At 37.9% G+C, this 25,636-nt stretch overlaps 1 protein-coding gene across 2 annotated transcripts in view; it reads left to right on the forward strand.

Annotated features, from left to right (window-relative positions):
- The window catches only part of lft (Limb expression 1 family member lowfat), a 383,165-nt gene extending 365,811 nt beyond the window's left edge, over window positions 1-17,354 (forward strand). For both annotated transcript variants that reach the window (XM_076199921.1, XM_076199922.1), the window contains exons 2-4: window positions 10,067-10,230; window positions 13,764-13,904; window positions 15,357-17,354. In XM_076199921.1, the coding sequence (XP_076056036.1) occupies window positions 10,067-10,230; window positions 13,764-13,904; window positions 15,357-15,776 (725 nt within the window). In that variant the 3' untranslated portion in view covers window positions 15,777-17,354. The remainder of the gene's footprint in view (window positions 1-10,066; window positions 10,231-13,763; window positions 13,905-15,356) is intronic.
- The last annotated feature ends 8,282 nt before the right edge of the window (window positions 17,355-25,636 follow it).

Below are 25,636 nucleotides of genomic sequence, written 5' to 3' on the forward strand. Positions count from 1 at the left end.
AAGGCTAGGTAGAGGATGTGCAGTACACAGACATGTTAAACACCTACATTAACTTCGATAAACTTTAGAAAATAGTCTTCTGACAGATACGTGGCTGAACACTAACTATACAAGTGCAAAAACGTTAGTTTATGGATTGAGAGTTTAAAAAGGAGTTGTCCATAAGATGTTAAGGACTGATCATGTCATAGGCCTTCGTGTAGTCCAGAAAGAAGGATACACAATCCTGTGTTTTGTTCCTTTGTCATTTACTGTAACAACCTTTGTACAAAATTTACGCAAACATCCTACTGAGCCCGCTTCAGAATCCTGTCTGCATTTCAGGCAATACAGAGTTGATGACATCAAAATAAAAAACAGGTACCGTAAATATATTTGTAAACAACGGCTTCTACTCAGACCCTCTTCCCGTCCCCAACTACCCCCAAGCTCTACCTTTGACCACATACAGTCGACTTCCTCTCCTGTGTCTTTGTGTGTGTGATGATACAGTACCCCCCACTGCTGGATGAGCGTGCCATTTGTCCATATGCTCCTTATGAGATTCTGGAGATGCCGAGCATGTGGTCACCTTTCTTATTAAATTATTCAGCAGGTTGTCCGTCCGGCCCGTCACTCGACTTCCTCTTAGTCCTATCTCCTATCGCCTTCTTCACCTCGCCATACACCGAAAGATATACATACGTACAAATGTACATACATACATGATACATTTATATATATATATATATATATATATATATGTATATATATATATATATATATATATATGTGTGTGTGTGTGTGTGTGTGTGTGTGTGTGTGTGTGTGTGTGTGTGTGTGTGTGTGTGTGTGTGTGTGTGTGCGTGTGTGTGTGTGTGTGTGTGTGTGTGTTTGATCACGTGCTGAACTCGAGATCAGCAAATATTACCCCCTATTTGAGAGCTCAGAGCCAATATATGAACAGATACACGGCCGATGCTATGACCATACACACATCCCCTCCCCTTGCTTAATGGGAACAGTAAAGGGTTACATTTCAATAAAACGTCAGCCCTGAGCTGGGCTCGATTTTGGACTTCCCGCTGTAAAGAGCAAAACGCTAGCCATTACACCACCAAGTCATGTGTGTGTGTGTGTGTGTGTGTGTGTGTGTGTGTGTGTGTGTGTGTGTGTGTGTGTGTGTGTGTGTGTGTGTGTGTGTGTGTGTGTGTGTGTGTGTGTGTGTGTATTACTCAATAATTTATCCACCTTTCTAGAATTAAGATATTTCTTCACAGCCTTGAAAAGCGTCTCTGTTCCACCAAACTTCCTTTCTCTTTCTATTTTCCATCATTTGTCTTTCTTTTTATATTACATTTTCCTTCACTCCACATGCGCTCTCCAAGTACCTCTAGTGGTTGCAACTCTCATGAAATAGGTTTGTTTCCGCTATTCCCTCCACCATGACCATCTTTTTATCACTGTAAGTGCATCAGGTGTCTTTCTAGCACCAACGAACCTGCACGGTATTTTCTGTTCTATTTGTCCTGCTCCTTTCTAAATCCATCTTAGATTATTCTCTTTTGGTCAGTTCCGTCTTAAACCACTTCCATTCTCTTCACTGTAATTATATTTCATCTCTGTCGTTTCACGTGCAAGTATGTTGTCATTCACTCATACCTTTCTCTTATATTGGTAATCTTTCACTTCTTCCTCCTCTCGTATCTCATCCCGATGTTACCTGTTTCTGTAATTTTCTTCAACCAAATCCACATCGCCTAAAGACTTTGTGACACATTCTCAATCTCCCACTCCTTTACCCTCAAAACCATCTTACACCGCAGTGCCATTTCACCCAATTTTCCTCCAATGCCATCCATGCAGACTGTGCAGCATATTAACATATCTTAAAGGAGTCTATTTCTAACCTTTAAACAGCATATTCACATGCCTTAAAGGAAGCTGTTTCTAACCTTTAAACAGCATATTCACATACCTTAAAGGAGGCTGTTTCTAACCTTTAAACAGCATATTTACATGCCTTAAAGAAGGCTATTTCTAAAATTTAATCTAACTCTTTTCCGTCGCACTCTTCAAAACTCTCTTTCATTACTTCTGTGACTCTGCCTCTTTTGTGCGATAATGTTCCCAGAAATAGAACCGCAGGACTCTCCCCTGTTCCGGAGATCCTGTAGGAGCTACCGGGAAGGATACAATCGTACGGGACCTGTCAAACTAAGCAGGGATTACAGGAGGGGGTAGAGTTTCCTTGGTTGAATTTTGTTATTCGGTGACTGTCATTAATATTCACACTCTCTCATTATCTCTTGCGCTCTCTCTCTCTCTCTCTCTCTCTCTCTCTCTCTCTCTCTCTCTCTCTCTCTCTCTCTCTCTCTCTCTCTCCCGCCCTCTCTCTCTTTGTGTGTGTGTGTGTGTGTGTATTCACTTGGTCTTGGATCACGTGTTCGACTCGTGATCGACAGCTATTACCCTCCTGGAAGAGAGCTCAGAGCTCGTAGGTCCGATCTATGGGTAATGCTATGACCTTTCACACACACACACCCCCGACTCCCCGCCCACGAGAGTCAGAGTAACGACCCGAAGCGCAGCTGTACCGAAATTAATTTCGGCCCTGGGCAGGATTCGAACCAAGCACTACGCGCACCACCATGCTAGTAGTTCATCGTTCTACCAACTGCGCCAGTGTGTGTGTGTGTGTGTGTGATTCACCATGGTCTTGGATCACGTGTTGGACTCGTGATCGACCGCTATTTCCCTCCCGGAAGAGAACTCAGAGCTAATATATAACTGATCTATGTGTAATGCTGTGACCTTACACGCACACACACCCTCAATTCCCTGCCCACGAGAATTGGAGTAACGATTTGCAGCGCAGCGATACTGAAATTATTTCAGCCCTGAGCGCTATTAAAACCCGGACCGCCGTAATGGCAGCCGCGATCGCTACCACTGCGCCACGAGACGTGTGTGTGTGTGTGTGTGTGTGTGTGTGTGTGTGTGTGTGTGTGTGTGTGTGTGTGTGTGTGTGTGTTTGTATGATGCATGCACACACGTTCACAAGCTAAACTCAAGTAAGTCCAAACGAGAAGTATTCGATCTGCAAGACCTATTAAGCAATTAAAGGATTAGAACCTTCGAATATCAACACAAGGCGAAAGAAGAGAGAGGGGAGATATGATCGAGGAGAAAGAATTCAAAATTAAATTAAGCTGTGTTGTGACACCACAAGAAAAGAAGAGGGGACACAGCTTGATGGTTAAAAAATCTTAAAGAAAACGAAGGTTTCAGAAAGAAAACGAAAGAAATCTTGAAGAAAACGAGATGACAGTACCCAACACAACAAACAACAACAGCAGGTTTTTAAAGAGCTGGAACGTCTTGAAGACGGTTGGTGGGGAGATGTTTCTCTCCGACTTATGTTTTTATTTGAGAAATGTAGAGGAAGCAATTAGATTAACTAGTGATTCAATCCTGGTAGTTGCTGTGATAAATGACGAACTTTAGTAAGGTTAATGGGTTTAGCTAAAGAGTAATTTGTTGTAGTTTACACTCAGATAATGTAGTAGATTAATCCAAAGTTGGAAAACTCCATGTATGATTTTAACTAGAGTGTGGCTTGTGAGTCAACTAGAAATAAAACGTGTCCTATGTAACCATTTCCCCATTACCAAGAATCCTGCAAAAAAAAAAAAAAATGGATAACTATCTGTAAAAAAAAAAAAAAATCCTGCTTCTAATTCTTCTTAGCCTGGTTTTCTTTTTCTTTTCTTTTTTCTTTTCTTTTCCTCGTATTTTTTTTATCTGAGATATCCAATTAATCATGCCACGGATGGCCATTTTGGGCGACAGGAGTGACAGTTTTGATTAAAATATTGATGTCGATTTTACAGACAAGTGGGGTTGTGTACGACAGCGGTCGAACGTAAAATCTAGAAAACAGTTTCTTAGCTTTCTTCCGTGCAGTATCTTCTAAACAAAAATATAGAAAATTGTATATATGACCTCAAACGCTTCTAATTCCAGTACGTTTTAGTAAACTGTCGTTAAACTTGTTTATATAAATGTTTGGTAATTTCTGAGCTGAATAAAAGCGCCTGGTGATAACCAAACTGAAATCTATATGGAACGTGATCAAAGCGAAAGGATTCTGAAGGAGGAAAAACAAACGATGGAGTCGTCGATCCTAACAAAGGTCAGGGTGATCCAACGCTGCAAATATAAATCAATACATATAAGTAATAAGTAAATGCATAAATAGATAAAGGATTGTATGAATAAAAGCAAGTTAGAAATATGCAAGTACTTCCAAGCAGTTGACAAGGAAAGAGACTTAATAGATTCATACACCACTCAAAGCCACCCGATTTTAAGCTGCGAGTGAACTATACTGTATAGACTCTAGTCTATCTATTTATACTTGAACCCTTGGGCATCCACGGGGAAACACCCATTGTTGACACATCTAGCGATGACCTGCTCTTGGCGATCTGTCTGGCTGTTAGTCTGTACGTTATCTATTTATGGAATATACAGTATATTCATAATGCGACTATGTGGTATTAGGAATGGCTTGGGATCTGAGAGAAAAACAACGACTCTGTAAACTTTTCATTTCACTTGGCAACGTACTTCATGCCACGCTGCCAAGTGAGATTGAAAGTTTACAGTCACTATCTTTCCCTCAAATCCTTAGCCATTCTTAACATTATGCAATCGTATTGTGTATATATATATATATATATATATATATATATATATATATATATTCATATTTATGTGTGTGTGTGTGTGTGTGTGTATACAACACTGAATGGGTCCCAGTGATTAGAGGTACATTTTAACAACCACGATGCACTTTAATTCTAAGCCAACATCGGGAGACCGAATGGAGGCCGACCTGCAGAAATTGAAATGCAGTACTGCCGAGGACTCGAACTCAGCAATCGTATGACAAGTGCCGTAGTAACTTACCAACTACGCTATCAAGAGAGATATAAGTTGAGCGCAACTTTTCTTATATATTTGTATGCTCGAGTTACATACACATACATGAAATTTTGCGGTCAACTCATCTCCACTATGATAGTACAATTGGAAGTATACAAACGCGGGAAAATATTTGTACAACACTGAATGGGTCCCAGTGATTAGTTATATATATATATATATATATATGTATATATATATATTTATATATATATTTATATATATATATGTATATGTATATATGTATACATGTATATATACATATACATAAATAGATAACATACAGACTAACTGTGAAACAGATAAATCGTCATGCACAAGTCATTGCCAGATGTATAAATATGCCATTCCTAACAACATGTAGCTGTATTGTGAATACATATACATATATATATATATATATATATATATATATATATATATATATATATATATATATATTCCATAAAAAGATAACGTACAGACTAACATTGAGACAGCTCGCCATACACAGGTCATCTCTAGATGTGTAAATAATGGTGTTTCCCCGGACCACGCCCAAGGGCTCAAGTTAGAGTTGATAGACTAAAGTCCTAATGGAAGTAATATATTTTCTAATATATGTTGTAACCAGTCCGCTAGCATAGAACAGGAAACACATCGGCAATCTTAACACACACACACATTCATACATACATATGTATGTATGTATGTATATGTATATATATATATATATATATAATATATATTATATATATATGTATATATATATGTATATATATATTTATATATATATGTATATATATATTTATATATATATGTATATATATGATATATATATATAATTATATGTATATATATATATATATATATATATATATATATGTATGTATGTATATATGTATAGTTCTAGAGCTCTGGAATTCAAGACCATATTATTTCCTTACTATCGTCACGCGTTGATTCTCAAGCGGGACTCGAACCACCACCCATGTAGCAGGTAGCCTCAAGCAAAGGTAGAATACCCTACTGAAGCTTATCAAAGAATTCCCGTGCGAAATTTTCCAGCAGCCGTTAGAGATAATCTATAATGATTGCCTAGAGAGACTGAACCAGTCTCTGTGGATGGAAGCGTGCAACAATAATCGTTCGCCCCGAAGATGCCCATCACCAGCTGCCTCGGGCGTTTGTGCTCCGTGACACTCACCAATGTCTTCGGGAAAATGCTGGAGGGCGACATGGCTCGCTCAGACCTCGGCAGGGAATCTCGGGAAGACGAGCTTCACCCGACACGATGCACCCCGTTAACAGAAGACTCGAAGGTTGGGAGAAAATGTAGTTCGTAGACCTTGAAAAGGCGTTTGGTGGTATTGGTCACGGTTTGGCCTCTTCCCAGTAAGATCCTGTGGAGGAACGTGGCCTTATAGATTTTATTCCATAGTAATGATGGCAGACGATTTTAATCAACTCATGGGCGGAGTCTGGATGAAACGAAGTTTCGATTGAAGGGAAATTATACTTCCGGGTTGAAGAAGGCAGCGCAATGCTATAGAAGTGTGCCTGAATCAAGGATGTTTATATATATATATATATATATATATATATATATATATATATATATATATATATATAATATACATATATATATATATATATATATATATATATATATATATAACGTTATGTTTTCTTTTGTATCTAACCTAATCTTACCTAATGTAACATGACGTAGCATATTATAGTATAAAATAACATACCAAACCTATCTTAACCTGACAAAACCTAACCAAACCTGACCAACAATGACCAAACCTTACCAAACCTAACTAAACCTAATCTAATCTAGCTAACATAACCTAACGTAACCAAACCTCTAACCAGACCTGACTAAATCTGACCAAATCTAACCTATCAAAACCTAATCTAACCTACCCCAACCCAACCAAACCAAACCAAACCCAACTTAGCCAAAGCAAACCTAGCCAAACTCAACCAAACAAAACCCAACCAAGCCAACCTAATCTAATTTAATCCAACCCAACTCGCATACCCAAATCCGCTTATATGAATATCCCGAAGAATGGTCAAGGAGATTATTCATACCATCTGCATTTCTTTGAGCTCTTCAGCATCCACTGTCGAGGAGATGGTGATGTGATTTAGTGAGTTAAGTATTTTAGGGACAGAGTTAAATATGTGAAGTACATTATCATATCGAGAAGATAAAGTTATTTAAATTACGTTTGTTTGTTCTTGATGAATTACTAAGACTTGTTTTTTTCTTTAGTATATGCCAAGACAGCACTCCAGCAAGTATCCAGGTGCTTGTTCCCTCGACTATACTTTAAATGGGATGTCATAAAGACCCCAAATCCAAACAACCAAAGTGATCACCTGCCTCAGTTTTACGAACACACAGTTCAAAGACGACATTACACATCTAACAGCTCATGCTACAGTAATCTGTATTGAGCTGTGGAACATTACATAAAATGAACAACAAACAAATAGTAGTGAAGAAATGAACGTACCAAAGCAAAACTCATCAAATTTATGTAAAAAAAAAAATCAGCAATTTCCATTTGGTATCGGTGTAGTAATTTTATTGTACTCTATTCCATCTTCCATTGGAGATAGTGATAGACTGTTATTCTTTCGCTAATTACGGGATGCCTTAATTTTTTTTTGTAAAATTAGCTGGCGTCAGTCTGTATGAACATAATAACATAAGAATGAAAGAGACCACAAGAGACCATAAAGTCTACACTAAGCAGTTCCATGTCCATTATCGCCTATCATCTCCATCCATGAAGTTGGTATGAAAGGATTACTCTCAGTAAACTGAGCCTAGATAAATGTTGACCTATTAATAGTAATATAATGTTGTTTAGTTTAATGTTGACTTTTAGAAACCTGTATTTGCAATTCGTACTTTGTATACGCAGTTCATGAGCAACACTTTTTTGGGTAGGATAATTCTTCCTGAAAGTGGGATTGAATTAGACATTTCCCACCTAATATCTAAAGATTACCGGAATGGTTTTCTTTTTCAAGATGATCCATGCGGCGCGAGATTCCTCACAAGGATCGCCAGAGAACTACAGACCACAACTGATTCACCTCAAGGTCAACGGAAATCATAATGTCGTCTACCCAACTTCAGACCCCCAACCCACCCCCATCGATAGGAGGGAGTGGGTGGCATTAGATGATGTATCGGAATTTTCTTTCTTTCTCTCTTTCTATTTTTTTTCTCAATATGGTGTTTAATCTGCCAAAACAGACTGCTGTTTTCAAACAGTGTATCCCAAGACGAATGTAGTGTCTGGCAAGAGACAGAAAATATCGAAACTTCAACTTTGACTAAGAATATATTGTACAGGCGATTCTGTTCAGTAGAGGACCAGACCCGTGATGAAACTCCAGAATCCACACCAAGAAGAATAGAATGGTCTTGCATTAGTCTTGTAAACATATATCTATTAAACGCGTCACTGCGAGAATGGCCTGATGCTACATTAGTCTTGCCTGCGGGACACTGGGCGAGTGGCTACTTCGTCATTGTCACATTTCGCACCGCACAGTGGCAGTCAAAAGTTTTCCAATCATGCTACTGTTTCTCGTATGCACATACACCATTTGTCACTGAATGTATGATATAACTTACAGTACAGCATTTACTTTATAGTATCAAGTATTTTCTTGTATAGATGAAATATCAAATACTTAATAGTGACGCGACATTTGCAGGTCGAGAAATACAAGATGCCCCAAGACTGTTGCTTATGACTGTGCGATTCCCTCCTTGGGTACTACATTGACTGGCGTCTGCTAAACTGTAGCAAGCGTAGTAGGAGACATGAACCTCTGTAGGTCCTATAAATGAAGACAGCTACCTCTTCCGAAATCCTGTTTTCTTTCTTGTTGCATTTTAAAAAAGAAAACTTAACCCCGTCACCGTGAAATTCCCTCGCCATATCCAGTGTCATTATCATGTTTTATCTCACAATTCCACCGGATGGTTTATTTTTCTCGATGAAATGTCCAGGATATCTGCCCTTAAAAAAAATATAAGATCTGAAGTAATCAGTATATATGTTATTTTGATTATTTCAGGACCTAGTTGGAAATGGAAGGCGTGAACTTGGAAATAGTTCAGTTAAGAAACTATTATCCAATCTTTCCTGATTTGTATGCTTTTTCTGCTGATTGGTTGACGATGCCAGATTTTCTCTGGTAATCTTTTTGATCATTTTAATGGATCACTTTTTTCAGATAAAATACGTGACAATGTACTTCTGTATGTCTTCTATATCCTAGGACATATTGTTTATATTTTTTCTTATTCACTCTGATTACTTCTTCAAAGTAAATTTCAAAGGAACACATTTCCCCTAGTATTTCTGGATTCAGTTGACTGAGTTATATATATATATACATATATATATATATATACATATATATATATATATATATATATATATATATATATATATATATATATATATATGTACATGCATGAGAAATCACATGAACCGGTGATTCTAAAAATGCAGAAAAAATACCTGAGGATGTCTAAATAGACGAAAGCGCTCGGTCATTATATTATTTTCCTTGGTGGTGTTTCTGCATTCATATTTATATATATATATATATATATATATATATATATATATAGACAGATAGATATAGATATACCCTAAAATAATATTTAGAATGAATTATAAAAATGACAAATCAGAGTTGAGAATAAAAACGTTTAGATACTTTTTGAAAAATTATATTATAAAGTAGTACAATATTTTCCTATGTCAGAGAATGCAGTAGCCAAGTGATTAGAAATGTGCCCCGTGCGAATATTGTTTCATACATTTTAGTATTGAATAACTATATTCTGCTTATTATCTTTGGGTGATGGATTTATAAGAGAACAAATACCTTAATATTTACAGACGCAAAGAAAAGAAAATATAACCAGTGAAATTCGCAAGCTGAGAACCTGTATTTGTAGTAAAAAAAAATCTCTTAGACTTAGATATTGCAATATGCAGAACGTAACCCATAAGTAATATGACATCATCTCTAGATCTTGGAACTAAGATGCTCTTCCTGCTTGCAGTGAACGTCGTGGAGGCCCTGCAGGAGTTTTGGCAGATGAAAGCACAACGCGGGGCCGAACTGAAGAACGGTGCGCTCGTCATATACGAGTCTGTGCCCTCGTCATCCCCGCCCTACGTCTGCTACGTCACGCTCCCAGGAGGTTCTTGCTTCGGCTCGTTCCAGGTAAGCTGCAGACCCGTGGTACTTTACCTGTTTGCTTGTGAACTTATGTGGTTCTGTTCCTTGCCCTCCTGGGGAACCTCAAGAATCTCTTAATGACTTGACCCCCCCACACATTTGTCAACCACTCTCTTTCTCTCTCTCATGCACTATACTTCGTTTTCCTGATTGGACATTGAGTAACTTCGTTTGCCCCCAAGTTGTATCGTCGAACGACAACCGGAACAAATTATGTCGTCCGTGATAATGAAAGAGAATTTCCGTTGTTTGGATAAAACCCTCTTATCAATAGACACGACAAGACCCAGCTAGATAAATTATTGTGGTGATAGACATAACCATGGCCTTTGACGCAGCACCAAGACACACACTCTCAAGAAATATAGAAACAGACATGCAGAACAACAAAAAACGGCTAGCGGACAAAGAATGGAACATGTCACAGAAATTCTCAGACTCGTCAGCATTATGCAACGGTGTTTCACAGGGAGTGATAGTTTCGCCAATGGTGTCCAACTTCTTCACGTGATAATTTCCCTACCCAGATCATAGTCCCAAAACACTCATACTTATACGAGTTAGCAATAATAGTGTAACAGTGATTATAAGATTGCTGTTGAGACCACAAAAACTTCACTTTCTACCTTGCATTCATGCGTTCACTGTCGTTCGTCGGTAATGGTGGAGCAGCAATCAACCATATTTCAATTTAATTCATTGTTTCAAGATTGTTGGCCGAGTATAATTTACTTTGTGAGTAATGAGATTAAGAGTGAAATTTGATATCGATATCTTGGAATGAGGTAACCCAGATGGCTTGGGTACTACATCGTCACCAAAGAGTATCAAGGCTTTTTAGTGCTGTATCAAAAAGTGTGACGTGTCACCCCACCTTACTGAATCTATCCACACCGAATTTCACCCTTTCCTCAGGAACCACTTACAGTACACTGTAACCAGTAAACGAGTAAGGAATAACAACAACTGGATGTGAGGAACATTTGACAGGTGGGAAAGGTCTTTTATACGAAAGAGGACGACAACAGGCCAATATCATTTAAAAAACCTGTCACCGCAAACACGAATACAAAAGTAGACTCCCCGTCTTTCTAAATGGTCAGAGCCTGCCACAAAACAAAAACTCAGCCATACTTGGTTTCAGATATGATACATGCACTCGTCATACAAGAAACCTCATAGATATAGAAAAAGCATAATTCCATAAAAAAGCCTAGACTCAGAGGTGACTTAATACAGGTCTTAAAATTCTAAAGGAAATTGACAATATCAAAAGTAACAAAATGTTCACACTGAATGAGAATCCCACAAGAAATAAAGGTCTCAAACTGCCAGGAAATAAATTTAATTTGGAAGTGGGTAGAAACAACTTCGCCAACCGTGTAGTTAATGAATGGAATGAAATTCCTGCAGAGGCAGTGCAACGTAGTGCAGTTTGAAGCTATAAAATTCATTTAGATAAACACCTTAGCAAGATGCTGTAATGACTGTCATTTATTTAATAAAATTTGCTTGTAATTATTTGTCTGTTTGTATTATTGCAGTGTATTTTCCTACATAGGCTTATGAACATGAAAAGAAGGATAGGTTCTATACCAAGCTTATCACTGACCTGTGCCTGCCACAAGATAAGCTTAGGTAAAATTCTAGACTCACGTCACCATGGATATTTAACATGAAATTTACATTATACAATAGCTCCTAATCTAATTTATCCTGACCTAACTATTCCATAGAAAAAAATAAATCTAAAATAGAAAAATGAAAGAAGTGAAAAATGTGTTTGCATGATACTGGAAGATACCCAAGCTTGTGTTAGGAAACTTCAATGAAGTTGCTGCCACCAACAATGCTGGTAATGAAGTGTGTGCTGGTCTCCATAGTTCCAGAATTAGGAACACAGACAGTTCTCTCCAGAATTTTGCAAAATTGAGAATGTTGACTATTGGTTCCTGGTTTCAGAAACACCAATGGACTTGGTACAGTAATGTTGGAAGTGTGGCAAAGATATCTGATTACACATTTGTTGGAGGATCCTACAGTGCCACAAGGCCTCCTGGAGGAATGAATTCTTTGGAGCTGATCATGAACAACTAGATGCAACACTGATTTTGCAGATCGAGTCTAGGAAAATCCTGAGATCAAGCCCAGGAACGATGTGTGTGCTCCAGAGAGTGCAGTAGCAGTCTCCAGTTGATTCAAAGACTAATTATCAAGGACCCTAAAGAACTGTAGGGTACCTTCATATATGAAACCCTGAAAGCTGTAGAGGAATGCATTACAAAAGTGTCCAAAGTCAAGGAATAGTGTAGCATCACATGAGAATTAGATGTTTATGAGGAGAATCGTTGAGGATATTGAGTTCCATCTCAATATGAATGACCTCAGACTTACCAAGCCCTGAAGAAATTCTGTTGCAAGTTTGTATCTCAGGGGATCACTGCCAGAACAGCTGACAGGCAACTAGTGTCAGACATGAATGGATGTAGATTTTGCTTGGCTGAGTACTTTAAGCAGCTGTGTATGGCCGACCCTTTGAGCAACCAGGTTCCCCTAGCTCAGGTTATGGTTGTCAATCTAACAATAGATGAAACTCTGCCTTTTCTGAGTGAAGCTAGAATGATTAGTTGAAGGGTGAAAATGTAGCTGGCATCTGCAACACTAGCACAGGGTTACTGAAAGCCGGAGGTGAGACTGTGATCCTTGGGTTGCATGTGGTGCTTTTTGCCACTTGGTAGTCCAGTATCATTTTCTCTGACTAGGAAAAGGTGTTTGTCATCCCTGTCTGGAAGGGGGAAGGGATCAGGACTGCAGCAATTACTGCATTACATTACTCAGTGTGCAAGGCACAGTGCTCACCCTTATGCTGTTGACAAGGGTTTGCTCCTGCCTACTAAAGATCCTGAGGCCTGAACAGTCTGGGTTCACACCCAGCAAGTCAACAATTGATTGGCTATTATTACCTTGTTTTCTTGTAAAGCACCGATTTGAGTTTAAACAGGAGTTCCTTGCCACCTATATTGATCTCATCAAGGCATTTGATTTAGTGTATTGTAAGGTGTTCTAGGATCTGCAGATACATCGCTTATTGACCTGATGTCTGCCCTTCATTCTGGGATGAAGAGGATCCCAACAGAACTTATAGCCAGGACAGATTGACCTATCCTGCCGTGAACTGTTTGGAATGGGAAGTGTGGCTACGCAAGAGATTTGCTTAAGGAAATTGTGAGAAATGATACTGGCATGTGAATGTAATGACATGCCCCCCTCCTGGCATATGATCCCATTTATAATTATTATTAAAATATACATTTTGTTGCTGTTCACCTCTCCTCTAGATGTGAAAGAAGCATATGATCTGATGTTAGATAATGAGCCAAGTTGCTAATAGTAGCTTTTCATAAAGCAAAAGTATCTTTTAGCAGCACTGGCAGGCTTTCTTTGATTTCTTTTACTAGTATGTTAACCTGACTGGGAAACACAAGCATAGTTTTAAGTTATTTCTTTCTCTTTTCCAGAATTGTCCAACTAAAGCCGAAGCTCGTAGGAGTGCAGCCAAGATTGCTCTAATGAACTCCGTGTTCAATGAACACCCATCTCGGAGGATTTCGGACGAATTCATCGAAAAGGCTGTGGCTGATGCCCGTGCACAATTCAAGGTAAGGTTATGTGTCTAAGGATGCAGAGAAAGCTTAAACATGACTGTGAAAAGAGATAAGCTATGGTTCTCCTAGTGTTGATATATTGCAAGGGAAAATTATGCAAAATTAATTCAAGGTCAAGATTAAAATAGAATACAATCTATTATTGAACAGGAACTATATTAAGCAGTTTGTATGTATTCAGCAGGATAGCTTAGGAAACAATGGCATTTGGAATGGTTGTATAGGGGGATTTTCCTGAAGCACAAATGTAATAGAATTAACTTCTACATATAACTACTCCATTATAAGTCCAAAGGATGAAGGTGGCAGTTATCCTCTGATCATATTCACCCATCAATCTTTGATAATTTATATCAGAAATGCTCAGATAGGATAATATTGGCCCTCAACAACCCCCCACAAATAAACTGGAAACTTGTGGCCCTACAGCAACCAACAATATTCCTCAGGCCCTCTTGTAGATACCTCCAGAAAAAGAAGATATAATGTTGGGCTACTGTCTTTGTTGCATGAACTTGAGATCATTCGAGTTATTAGCTGTTAGAAGGAGGGTAGTAGTTGCTCTTGAATTAGAAAAATAGAAATTTGGTGTAAAGATATCTGATAGTGACACAAAGTTGACACATGAGATATTTGGTTTGCTATGGTATTCTTCCATCTTATCTCATGGAGATCTCGTGGATAGTAGCTGCACATAGATGATACTGTGATGCAAGAAAGGGAAGGGTGCAGGATAGGGTGTAGGGCAGCGATTCCCAAACTATGGGTTGCGAGACCTTGTTAGAAAAAAAATAATTTCAATCAAAAGCTTCCCTACACCTGTGTTTTCAATAAAAGAAGACTTTAGAAATTGCGTTTTGATGCTTGGGTCACCACATCTTCACCAGATCTGGATTTGGGTCGTGGCCAAAAAAAGTTTGGGAACCACTGGTGTAGGGATTGCTTATGTGTGAATGATATTTTGATGTAGCTTGAAGGGATTTCTCCGTCTTCTTTTTTTTCTCCATGAGGGGACAGAGAGGGTAGGTCATCAATTAAATGAAGCCTTGCTGTGGATTTAATGTGTCTTGCTGCATAGCTTCTGACCCAGGGCAGTGGGCAGGATATAGGGATAACCCATCATCCACAAGGAGCTAAGATGAAAGGGTGGTGGGTGGGAGTGAAATGGGTGGGAGTAGGTATGTGCCTTTGATTTGGCTACCTCCCATATAAGGGGAAGAAGGTATATAGATAGGTAAATATATCCTTTTCTGAGAGTTGATTGGATGGTATTCCACTGCCAGACATAGCTGGTTGTGGTAGTAAATCATGAAAAAACTGCAACTGTATTCCATACATAAGAAACATGAGTCCTTAAGCTCCCAAAGTTATTTTACATTTTGCTCTTTCAGGTATTCCTGCAACATCTACTAACAGTAAACACTAATCTATTCTTTCTGCTTGCAGGGTGATCCTGATGAAGCAGATACACCTGGTACTGGTATTGGAGCCTTCAGGTTCATGCTGGAAACCAATAAGGGACGAACCATGCTCGAGTTCCAGGAACTAATGACAGTATTTCAGTTACTGCATTGGAATGGCTCTCTGAAAGCCATGCGTGAACGCCAGTGTTCCCGCCAAGAGGTGGTTGCCCACTACTCCCACCGTGCCCTAGATGATGACATGCGGTCACAGATGGCCCTGGATTGGATTGCACGTGAACAGGAGAATCCTGGTGTAATTTCAAGAGAGCTTGGGCAGAGCGAAAGGGAATTGGAAGCAGCTCGACTTGCTGGTCGTGAACTGCGTTTCCCCAAAGAGAAGAAGGATATACTCATGCTGGCCTGTTCGCAGCTGTCGCCTTCACCCCTTGACCACATGTCATAAGTGAAGGGCTGCCTCGTGCACGAACGTGATATTAGCACCAAGGTGTAGAAATTAAAGCTTTCACATCCACAAAATCAAAGCTAATTTACTTTTATTATTGTAAAGATGATTTTTACTGTTTCTTGTGTGTGTGATTGTAAATACTGTACATAATTATTCCAAAGAATTTTATTATGTAATTATAATAATGTTAAGCTTCCCGTGCGGCGAGTCGCTGAGCCCCACATTAAACTGAGCGTTCCACTGGAAGGGAGGGGGTCTTTCTCTCACTCCTCCGCACCACCAGACTATCTTGTCATTTGACTACCTTTGCTTTACCAGTACTTCTTACCTTCTGATGTATTGAACTAGATTCTCACATTCCATAGCTAGCACCACATCATTTGTTTTGTCATTGTCTTCACTTTCTATATTTTTTGTGTTTTCTAGCGAGCACAACTCCCTTGTTTCACCATGTTCTCTTAGAGTACATTCTTTATTTGACATTCAGTAACCCTTGTCATATCACCATGACAGCCTCCTCTTGATTTATCACTACTATTTGAAGATATCTGACCATTCAGGCCATTTATACACTTTTACTTATAGAAAAGTAACCACTATAAACTCCTTATTATAAATCTTATATATAACCCATGGGATTTGACAGAAAACAAAGTATACTGAAATATTTGGATGCACAAAAGTTATTTCCTGGATCCAACATTTCTTATGTTTGTAGATCTTTGGTTTTTCACTATATTAAAACTGTGCCTTTATTCTGTTCCAGTACATAACACTATTTTCTCCCAACCACTACCATAAAGATATTCTCTTGGTTTTCAACTTATCAGCTCACAGATTTTTGTCATTCTGTTATCATACTAGTGACATAATGGAACTATTGCAATACTACAACACTACAACAAAAGAATGATGATTTTCAACCAGTACAATCTCTGTTGGGTTCAGTAGTTTAAAATTAAACAAATATAATGAATTTCACCATCCACTGGTAAAAGCTTTGGTCACACAATTAGTCACCATGAAAACACTAAAACTCAACAAGATAAAGCAAAATATCATATTTCTGTGTTTACAAAAATATTGTTTAAGGGTTGACTTGATGGCCCAACCTGTATAAGAATTTTCACAAGAAGTCTTTTAACAAGTTAGTGCCTTACCAGCAAAAGTCTCAACAAAATAGTGCTAACATTCACAAATCTTTTCTTTATTTCAAACTTTTTAATAGGTTGACACCTCATGGCTGAATGAAATTGTCTGGTAGCTAAGAAAAATAACTTGTTCTTGCTTAATGAAGAATAAAAACCAAGATAGGTTTACACCCACAAGGGAATAGAATCGTATGGAAAATTAAAAGTACCCCTGTCCAGTAATGAGATAAGTATGGCAAAACGTCTTTGTGCCAAGTTGTAGTTCATTGTCACCCAGATTGGTAGCTTATCATCAAAAGCCATAATCTCATAATACTTTGAGGCACCATTTCTAGTTTTGAGATATCTTCACACCTGGTGGTTCAATTTCCTGCTGCACATGGAGGAATGGGCTGAAAAGCTTTTATATAAACAAATAATTTGCTCTTAGTGTTTTTGTTATTAAAGGGGGATCCTTTAAAAAATATTAAGTATCTCTTTTTTTATGATTTGCTCTTTTGTGGTAATGGACACATACAGACAAGAGATTGTAATTTTTTTTTCAATAGAGGGATTTGGTCAAATTTTGCATGTTGTCAGCTGTAAAAGGATATAACCATTCCTATCCATTTATATACCAAGGGCTTTTTCCACCTTACAAAAGAGATAGCCAAGTCAAAAGGTAAATACCCATTCCCACCCGTTCCACTCCCATCCACCCCCCTTACTTCCCTCTCAACTCCTCATGGATGACAGATCATTCCTGTATCCCACCTGCTTCCCTGGGTCAGAAGCAATGTAGTAAGACACAGCACATCCACTTAACTCAATCAGAAAAAGGGAAGACAGGGAGAAATTCATTTGGGCTTCATCAAAATATTCATACACAACTACCCACATCCCTCCTCATCTCCCTTGCATCACAGTATCATCTATGCACAGCCACTCTCCACTTATCCCTATCTTCTCCCTTCTGCCTTCCTTACTCAACAGACATTCCCCTCTTGCTCAGTGCCCCTTTCACCCCATCCATCCATCTCATGCTCAGTTGTCCCCTCAAATTCACTCCTTCCACCTCTGCCCTCTGCACCTCTTTTACTGATCTTTCTTCACTCATTCCATGTGTCCAGACCATCCCAGTACTCATTCAGCCTTATCTGGCACCTTTTCCACCCAGCTTTCCTCACCTCCTCGTTTCTCATTCTATCCAACTTTGTAACCCCTACCATACTTCTCAGACATTTCATCTCAAACACATTTAAATTTTTCCTTTTTGTCTCTCTTACATTCCATGTTTCTGCCCATACAGTGCTATTGGCACAATCACCCCTTCATATAGTCTCTGCATTCATTCCTAAATGCCTATTTCTGATGACACTTTTTAATCCCCCACCTAGGCATTTACTTGTTTCTCTCAATCTACAATTTGCTTAGACCCCTGATCTTCCTTTTCCTGCCACATGTGACCCCAAATACCTAAAGCTATCTACTTTCTTCAGCCTCTCTCCTTTAAGACTTACTTCCAACTTGCTGCTATCCTCTCTCCTTGTACATCTCATCACCTTACTTTTACCCACATTTACCTTCAGCTTTCTCCTATCACATACCCTCCCAAACTCTGTCACTAACTCCCTTAATCCCTCTGATCCTGCCACAAGTGCAGTATCATCAGCAAACAACAACTGGCTCCCCTTCCACATTTCACCATTTTCTTTATCCATCTCCAGTCCCCTGCCCATTACCCTCGCCCTTTACCTCCTGCACTACTCCATCCATATACACATTGAACAGTCATGGCTATATGACACATCACTGTCACAGTCCCACTTTTACCACAAACCACTCATTCTCTCCATTTCCAATTCTAACACAGGCTCTACTACTCTTGTAAAAACTTTTGAATGCCTGTAAGAGGTTTCCCATAATCCCATATATCTGCAATACCTCCCACAGTGCCTTTCTGTCTACCCTAACCTTTTCTAAATCCATAAAGCTCCAGAAAACATCCTTACCTTTTGCTAAAGCTTTCTCATATATCTGCCTTACCACAGAACAAAAAGGATTGAGGCCACACCAAAAGCAGTTATCATATCTATCGTTATCACTCTACACTTAAATTAAACCAGGGACCAATTACAGGTACCTGCTTGTGGTGGTCCTGCAAGATGGACAGGGAATCTGCCCATTTTCGAAATGTCAACCCCTCCACTTCCATCAGAAGGTGCAGTCCTGAGGGGCTGGCACTCTCTTTGGACTAGGCCCAAGCTCTCTGTCAACTTCAACTGTATTTCTTATACTTTTTCATACATGGAGAGCCTGCAGCTGCTCCGCTCTTCCTACCATTTTCAACCAGTGACATAAAACAGTCCCACATTAATACAACACAGACAACAGTCAAAAAAAAAAAAAAAATCCTCCCAGAGAGATCTATAGGAGGTTAAAGGACCATTGCCAGCCACTAACTATGAGCCTACAGGTTTTCCACTTTGTGAAACTTGAGGCAACAATTAGTTGGTTAACTAATTCATTCTTTGCACCAAGAGGAGGAGGAAAATAATTTATGTTTGTTCTCACGTGAAAAAGTGATGGAAAATATAAAAACAAATTATAAAGACACCAAGTCCCAGTTTGCACCTTTAGGTGGATGGGAGAGTATTGATGGACTTTAAAGACTGGTTGTGGAAAGATGATCTTGTCCAACATCTGCCCTATATAACCAATCTGTATAGGTGCCCAATATCAGTCCTGGAATGGTAACAGTAAAACCAAAACAAAGGTTTGGCATAGTTGACAAAACCAATCTCATAGATCTGATGATATTAGACCATTCCCAATACATTGCTTATAAAAAAAGTCTTCAAAGATCAGTATGCTAATTTTTTTTTTACCACAAAATCCAATCTCTAACACTATTATGATCACAGCCTAACTCTAAAGCATAACCTTATTGTAATATTACATATGGAAATAAATGTGGTTTCTAAACACAAACACTGAAAATAGTCTCCATGTCTATATAAGCACACTATTTCTGTGTATGCCCATACTTTCATGTGCTAAGAGATTATTAACTTCTATATCCTAGGAACTATATAGAATTAGTACATTTTACAAGCTGATTTATAGAACCAATATAGGAGCCATGCACACATATGTATCAATAACATTCAAAGATGGGAAATACTTCAAAGTGATTAAAAAACTTTCTTTTATTCTGTGATTGACACTAGAATAACTCTAAATCTCAGTTATAATGCACCCTAGTAAAAGTGGAACTTATGTCAAGTGCTTAATATGAAATAAAAAAGATATGTTGAATCAGTGATGTAATAGTCCCACAAAGGTTGCTACTGGCATCCATATTGTATCTACATAAATAACAAGAGAAGGTGCAACATGCTACACTAACAGATTTGCAGATGATGCAAAGATTGTGAGAAGAATAGAATATGAGGAAGATTACAACTTATGAAAAGATCTCAACAGTATATATGTGTGGAGTCAACTGTAGAAAATGGACTTCAGTGCCAAAAAAATAAAAGACGAGGAAGACTGCATCTTATTACAAAAAGATCTCAACAGTATATATGTGTGGAGCAAAGTGTGGAAAATAAACTTCAGTGCCAAAAAAAAAAAAAAATACAAAGTATTGGAAATGTGCAAAAATTGTAAAATACATCAATGGGAGCTGAGACAATTATGAAAGTGAAAGAGGAACTAGGAGTGTTGGTTATGGATAACTTGTCTTTGCCAATAATGCTGTACTTCTTGCAGAGGTGTTATGCATGGTGAGATCATGGATTATTTAGGCTTATATGCCAATTACATTTAATTTTTCAATTGTGAAATACGGAGCAAAATATCTTGTGCAGTTTAAATTGGTATAGATACATCTTAAGTTATATGTGTTTGATTAATGCAGCTTTTTGAATTATGTGGTCTTTTGCATAACATGAGCAAGGAAATAAAAGAAGATACAGTAGTATCTTGATATAATGGAATAATTCACCCAACCCCTCTTCCATTTATTTGATTTTCTTGATGAACAAGAGCCCATAGTATCTATTTATATATTAAAACGTTTCTCCCCCATCATAGCATTACCCATAGATCGGTCATACAAGCTCTGAGCTCTCTTCCGGGAGGGAAATAGCTGTTGATCACAAGTCCAACACGTGATCCAAAAGACCAAGGTAAATACAAGGAATGTAGTCAGCCAAGGTATGCATCCTCCCTCCATCCATCCCATACCCATTTATCTTCATTTTAAAAAAATCTCTTAACTCCTTTTGGATGAAGGCCCATCCCTGTCCACCCACTGCTTAGGTCAAGAGCACTATCACAAGACACAGCACATCCACAGCAGGGCCTGATAGCCAAAGCTGGTTTACCCCCACCCCTTCATTCATGTGGCGGTCCTCCCTCCATATCCCTATATTAGTAAATAGAGAAGACAAGAGAAATCTCTTTGGGCCATGTCAGTTTATTATCTGATGCTGCCCAAAAAATATACCCCATTTGAAATTACATTTTCTGGTAGGGACTCCCCTATATATGAAAGGGATATGTACCTTTAAACACTTCCATATATTGATAATTCATATATTGAAGCAAGACTGGTGCTGTAGTCATTCGTGGGATAAACTTGGTTCTGTACAGTATTTTCATCATTCTATCATACTTCTTTTTATACTATCAAATCTATGCCTTTCTTATAGAGAAAAATTTCCATGATTTTTCCTTTTCATACCTTCAAATCTTTGCCTATCGGAGTTTCATACATAGGGGATTCCCTGTATTATGCAAGTCTTTACAAAACATGAAGCCTACATATAGAATACACTACATATCTATGCTATGCTATACACAGGTACTACACACCTAAAATTATCAGTCACTGTATGAGTCATGGGTCACTATTATTATTAGCAACTCATGCAGGTGGGATGCAGTAGACAGCAGGAGGGCCTGCCAGCCAGCTCAGCCCATTGCCAACTCAGGCCATCACCAACTCAGCCCATCAGCTGTTTGAGATGCCATCTTTGTTTTTATAGATGCAGAGGTCAAAGAAATTAAAGTATGATAAATTTGTCTACTCTAACTGAATTTACCTAACCTAACCATGGTGGGCCGACTTGGACAAGTAGATGGCCCTAGTTGGTGATGGGCCAAGTTGACCCTACACCACAGGAGGCCACATGTGAATGCCTACATACAGGTACTTGTACACACATGTTTAATAGAACAACTCTTTAGGGTTTACTGGAAGAATTTGCTAAATCAAGTGAGTTATAATGGAAGAAAGCCTTTCCATTATATTAAGATTTTACTGTATTTGTTTGTGGGACAGCCAACCTATGGCACTGGAGTTTGTTTATACAGTAAACACAGTTCTGTTCCACATGTTGCTAATGTCACAAATAATGTAGTTTCTCCTGCTTTTTAGAGCCACAATTTTGTGTACATACCTTCAACATTCAGCATTCCTATGTTATTGATATTGAAAAATGATTGCTGATTGCAGTAGCTAGTAAGCATCTTATCATCAATGCTAATAGCACTGGTAGTACTAGCAAATATGCTAGGAAGGCTATAAAGTTCATAACTCCAGTGCTTCAAGATTATTTTAGTTTTAATGTTTTAGGGCTAACATCTATGGATTTTAATACTAGTACTTAAATAAACATATTATTTTCTAGATAAGTATACTGACATTTACATTATTAAAAATGAGGTTTTTGATAACCCTTTATTTTTCCATTGTTTTTTATGGGAATATTACTCTTAATTTTTTTTTTTTTTTTCAATTGTGCGTGGTCTCCAGGAATGTAACCTCCATGTAATTTAAAAGGTAACTGTAACTAGGATTGCTAATGATAAGGCTGTGAGACATAATACATACATATACCAAAAGGCTTCTTCCCCCATTATAAGGGAGGTAGGAAACCAAGGTATACACCCACCCTTCACTCATTCCACACCCATTTCTTTTCCCTTATATCTTAGCTCCTTGTGGATGAAGGGCCATCCCTGTCCCTTGCCCACTGCATCCATTTATCATCCACTCACACCTTTCTCTTTCCCTTCCCTTCCTTGCTTAAAAGACATTCCCCTTTTACCCAAGGCCCTCTTCATCCTATTCTCAAGTTCACTCCCTCCACCTCTGCTTTCCACATTCATTTTCATAGTTTTCCCTCACTCATTATTTTCATATGCCCAAAATATCCCAGTATTCTTTGATAAGACTAATCTGTCAGCTCCCTTTCCACTTTTGCTCTCAGTTTCACCTACCCATTTCTCACCTCTTCTATCCCTGTAATCCCAAATATACAGTCATAGCCACAATTACCCCTTTATATAGTCTTCTCTTTGTGCCCAGTTATTTCCTTACCTCACTCTACAATGCAGATATAATGAGCATACATTAACCCCGTGTCCAATACTTTCACTTCATTTTCTTGATAAATCCACATATTTCTTGTTTATACAATTCATAATTCCTCATTTTGATTGAATTCAGTCTCTCCACAGCAAGGTATATTTCCTCTTTTCCGTATATTCTCTCTTAAGTGATAAATTTTTTGTAACATTTATCCACCCTCCTCTAAAGAAAACACGCCCTCATACTTTCCATACGGTGCAAGTCTTCCCATAATGGAACAACAATGCACATTTCATCATTGCAAATCAGTCCAGCATTGTGACTTTAGATGAGTAAAGCCTTTCATTAATCATATGAAAGCACTGTAATTATCTGTCATGTTTAGTGTTAGTGTATGCCTTAGCAAATATTCATGTAGGCATGTCACACTCCCAGCATTACTTTACCATTCTAAGACTTTCAGCTCTAACACTGTAACTTCTGCAATTTTTCAATGATTTCTAGAATCATCTTTGTATCTGTGTTGATAGAATGAAATTCATGTTTTATTGTGCTCTGTAGTGAATTCCATAGCTCTGCTGCAAGAGAATGCACAAGCTGGAAAGGGCTTTGCAGTCATTTGCAGAGTTCTTCTAATCATATTTTAGAGTTGGGAGAGCCATGCATCTGCTTGCTTCATTCTGCTGTCTTTTTCTCGGAGTCTTGCATCATCCTGTAAACAGTTTACACGTGTGTATACTATATCTCTTACGCTTACCAATCTTTTTTACTTTTTCTGGTTAAAATTTTTGTAGATTCTTTGTCCTTTTCTTTGCCCCCTTTGCCCTTAGTATGGTATTACACTGTGTTTATTTCTCTGACTAATGCTTGTCAGTTTATTCTTAAATTCAAGGGCAGACCTTCAAAAATCACAATGGATTGAGATCCTATTCACTATGGGATACACCTGGCCCTCAGATAAATAAAATTATTTGGTGTTAGTCAAGAAAAAGTGTGTGTATATAAATATGTATGTATATATATATATATATATATATATATATATATATATATATATGTATATATATATATATATGTATACATATATATGTATGTATATATATGTATACATATATATGTATGTATATATATGTATACATATATATGTATATATATTTGTATATATGTATATGTATATATATATATATATGTATACATATACATATGTATATATATGTATATGATCATATATATATATAACATATATGTATATGCATATATATATATATATATATATATATATATATATATATATATATATATATATATATATATATATATATATATATATGTCAATATGTATATAGAATATACCATTGTGTTGCAGGGGCTGATGCTTGATTGTGTTCCAAATTCGACCTCTTCCATCTATGTATGGGTATGCAGCATTGCATGAGTGCACATAGCCAGCTATTAGGTAGCCCCAGGAAGATCTCACTTAAAAGAATCACAACATGAGGGTTGTCAAGTTTAGATTTCTCTTTGATGCTTTACACACCCACTAACTTTTGCATGGAGTTGTTGTTGTTGTTATTGTTACTGTTGTTATGTTCTTGATCATTCTCTGTGTGTAATCTCCAAGAGAGATGTATGAGCAGAAGACACAAGAGAAAAGACTGTAAGGACTGCCCGGCTTTCTGAAGGGTGCCACAAATGAGATTGTGCAATAGGTTCAGGTGAGTGAACTGGCTAATCAGACTACAGACTAGCAGTGCTATTTGGAATAGAACTTCACAGTCACTCCTCTGGACCATGGGAGCAAATGTTAGAAAAGTACCTATTATATACCCAATTTGAAATTATAATTATGCCAGTGTGACCTACTGACACCCTAAAAAAAGAAAAGTTTTTATATACATGTAACCCTGTAGACTGTGTGGATGGAACAACAAGTGTTCTGTAAAAATACAGATATTCTAAAACATGATGGGAAAATCCAATCTGAACTCATGGATATGCAGTCACCCAAAAATATTCAAACAACTGTAGGAACAAATTTTGTGTGCCAATGCATAGTGCCAATCATTGTGCCAATCTTATAGAGAGGAAGAAAGATGATGACAAAACAAAAAGAATGAATTGGCATCAAAGAGTGTGTGTCGTTGTTTGCTTGCTGCTACCCTGTCCAATGGCTATGAATTGAATGCGCTCATGGCCCATTTCTGACATATTAGTGATGTTGTCTGAATTGGCCATACATAGCCTACTGACTGCACCATATATCAGTTGATTCTTTTTTTTATATGTATTAGATCCATTCAAGGATGCTTGAGTAGTGATGAGCAAAGATTATTGCTGTTAACCCA

Source organism: Oratosquilla oratoria, chromosome 16 (assembly GCF_046742065.1).
Source record: "Oratosquilla oratoria isolate Oo_2021 chromosome 16, ASM4674206v1, whole genome shotgun sequence".
NCBI lineage: Eukaryota > Metazoa > Arthropoda > Malacostraca > Stomatopoda > Squillidae > Oratosquilla > Oratosquilla oratoria.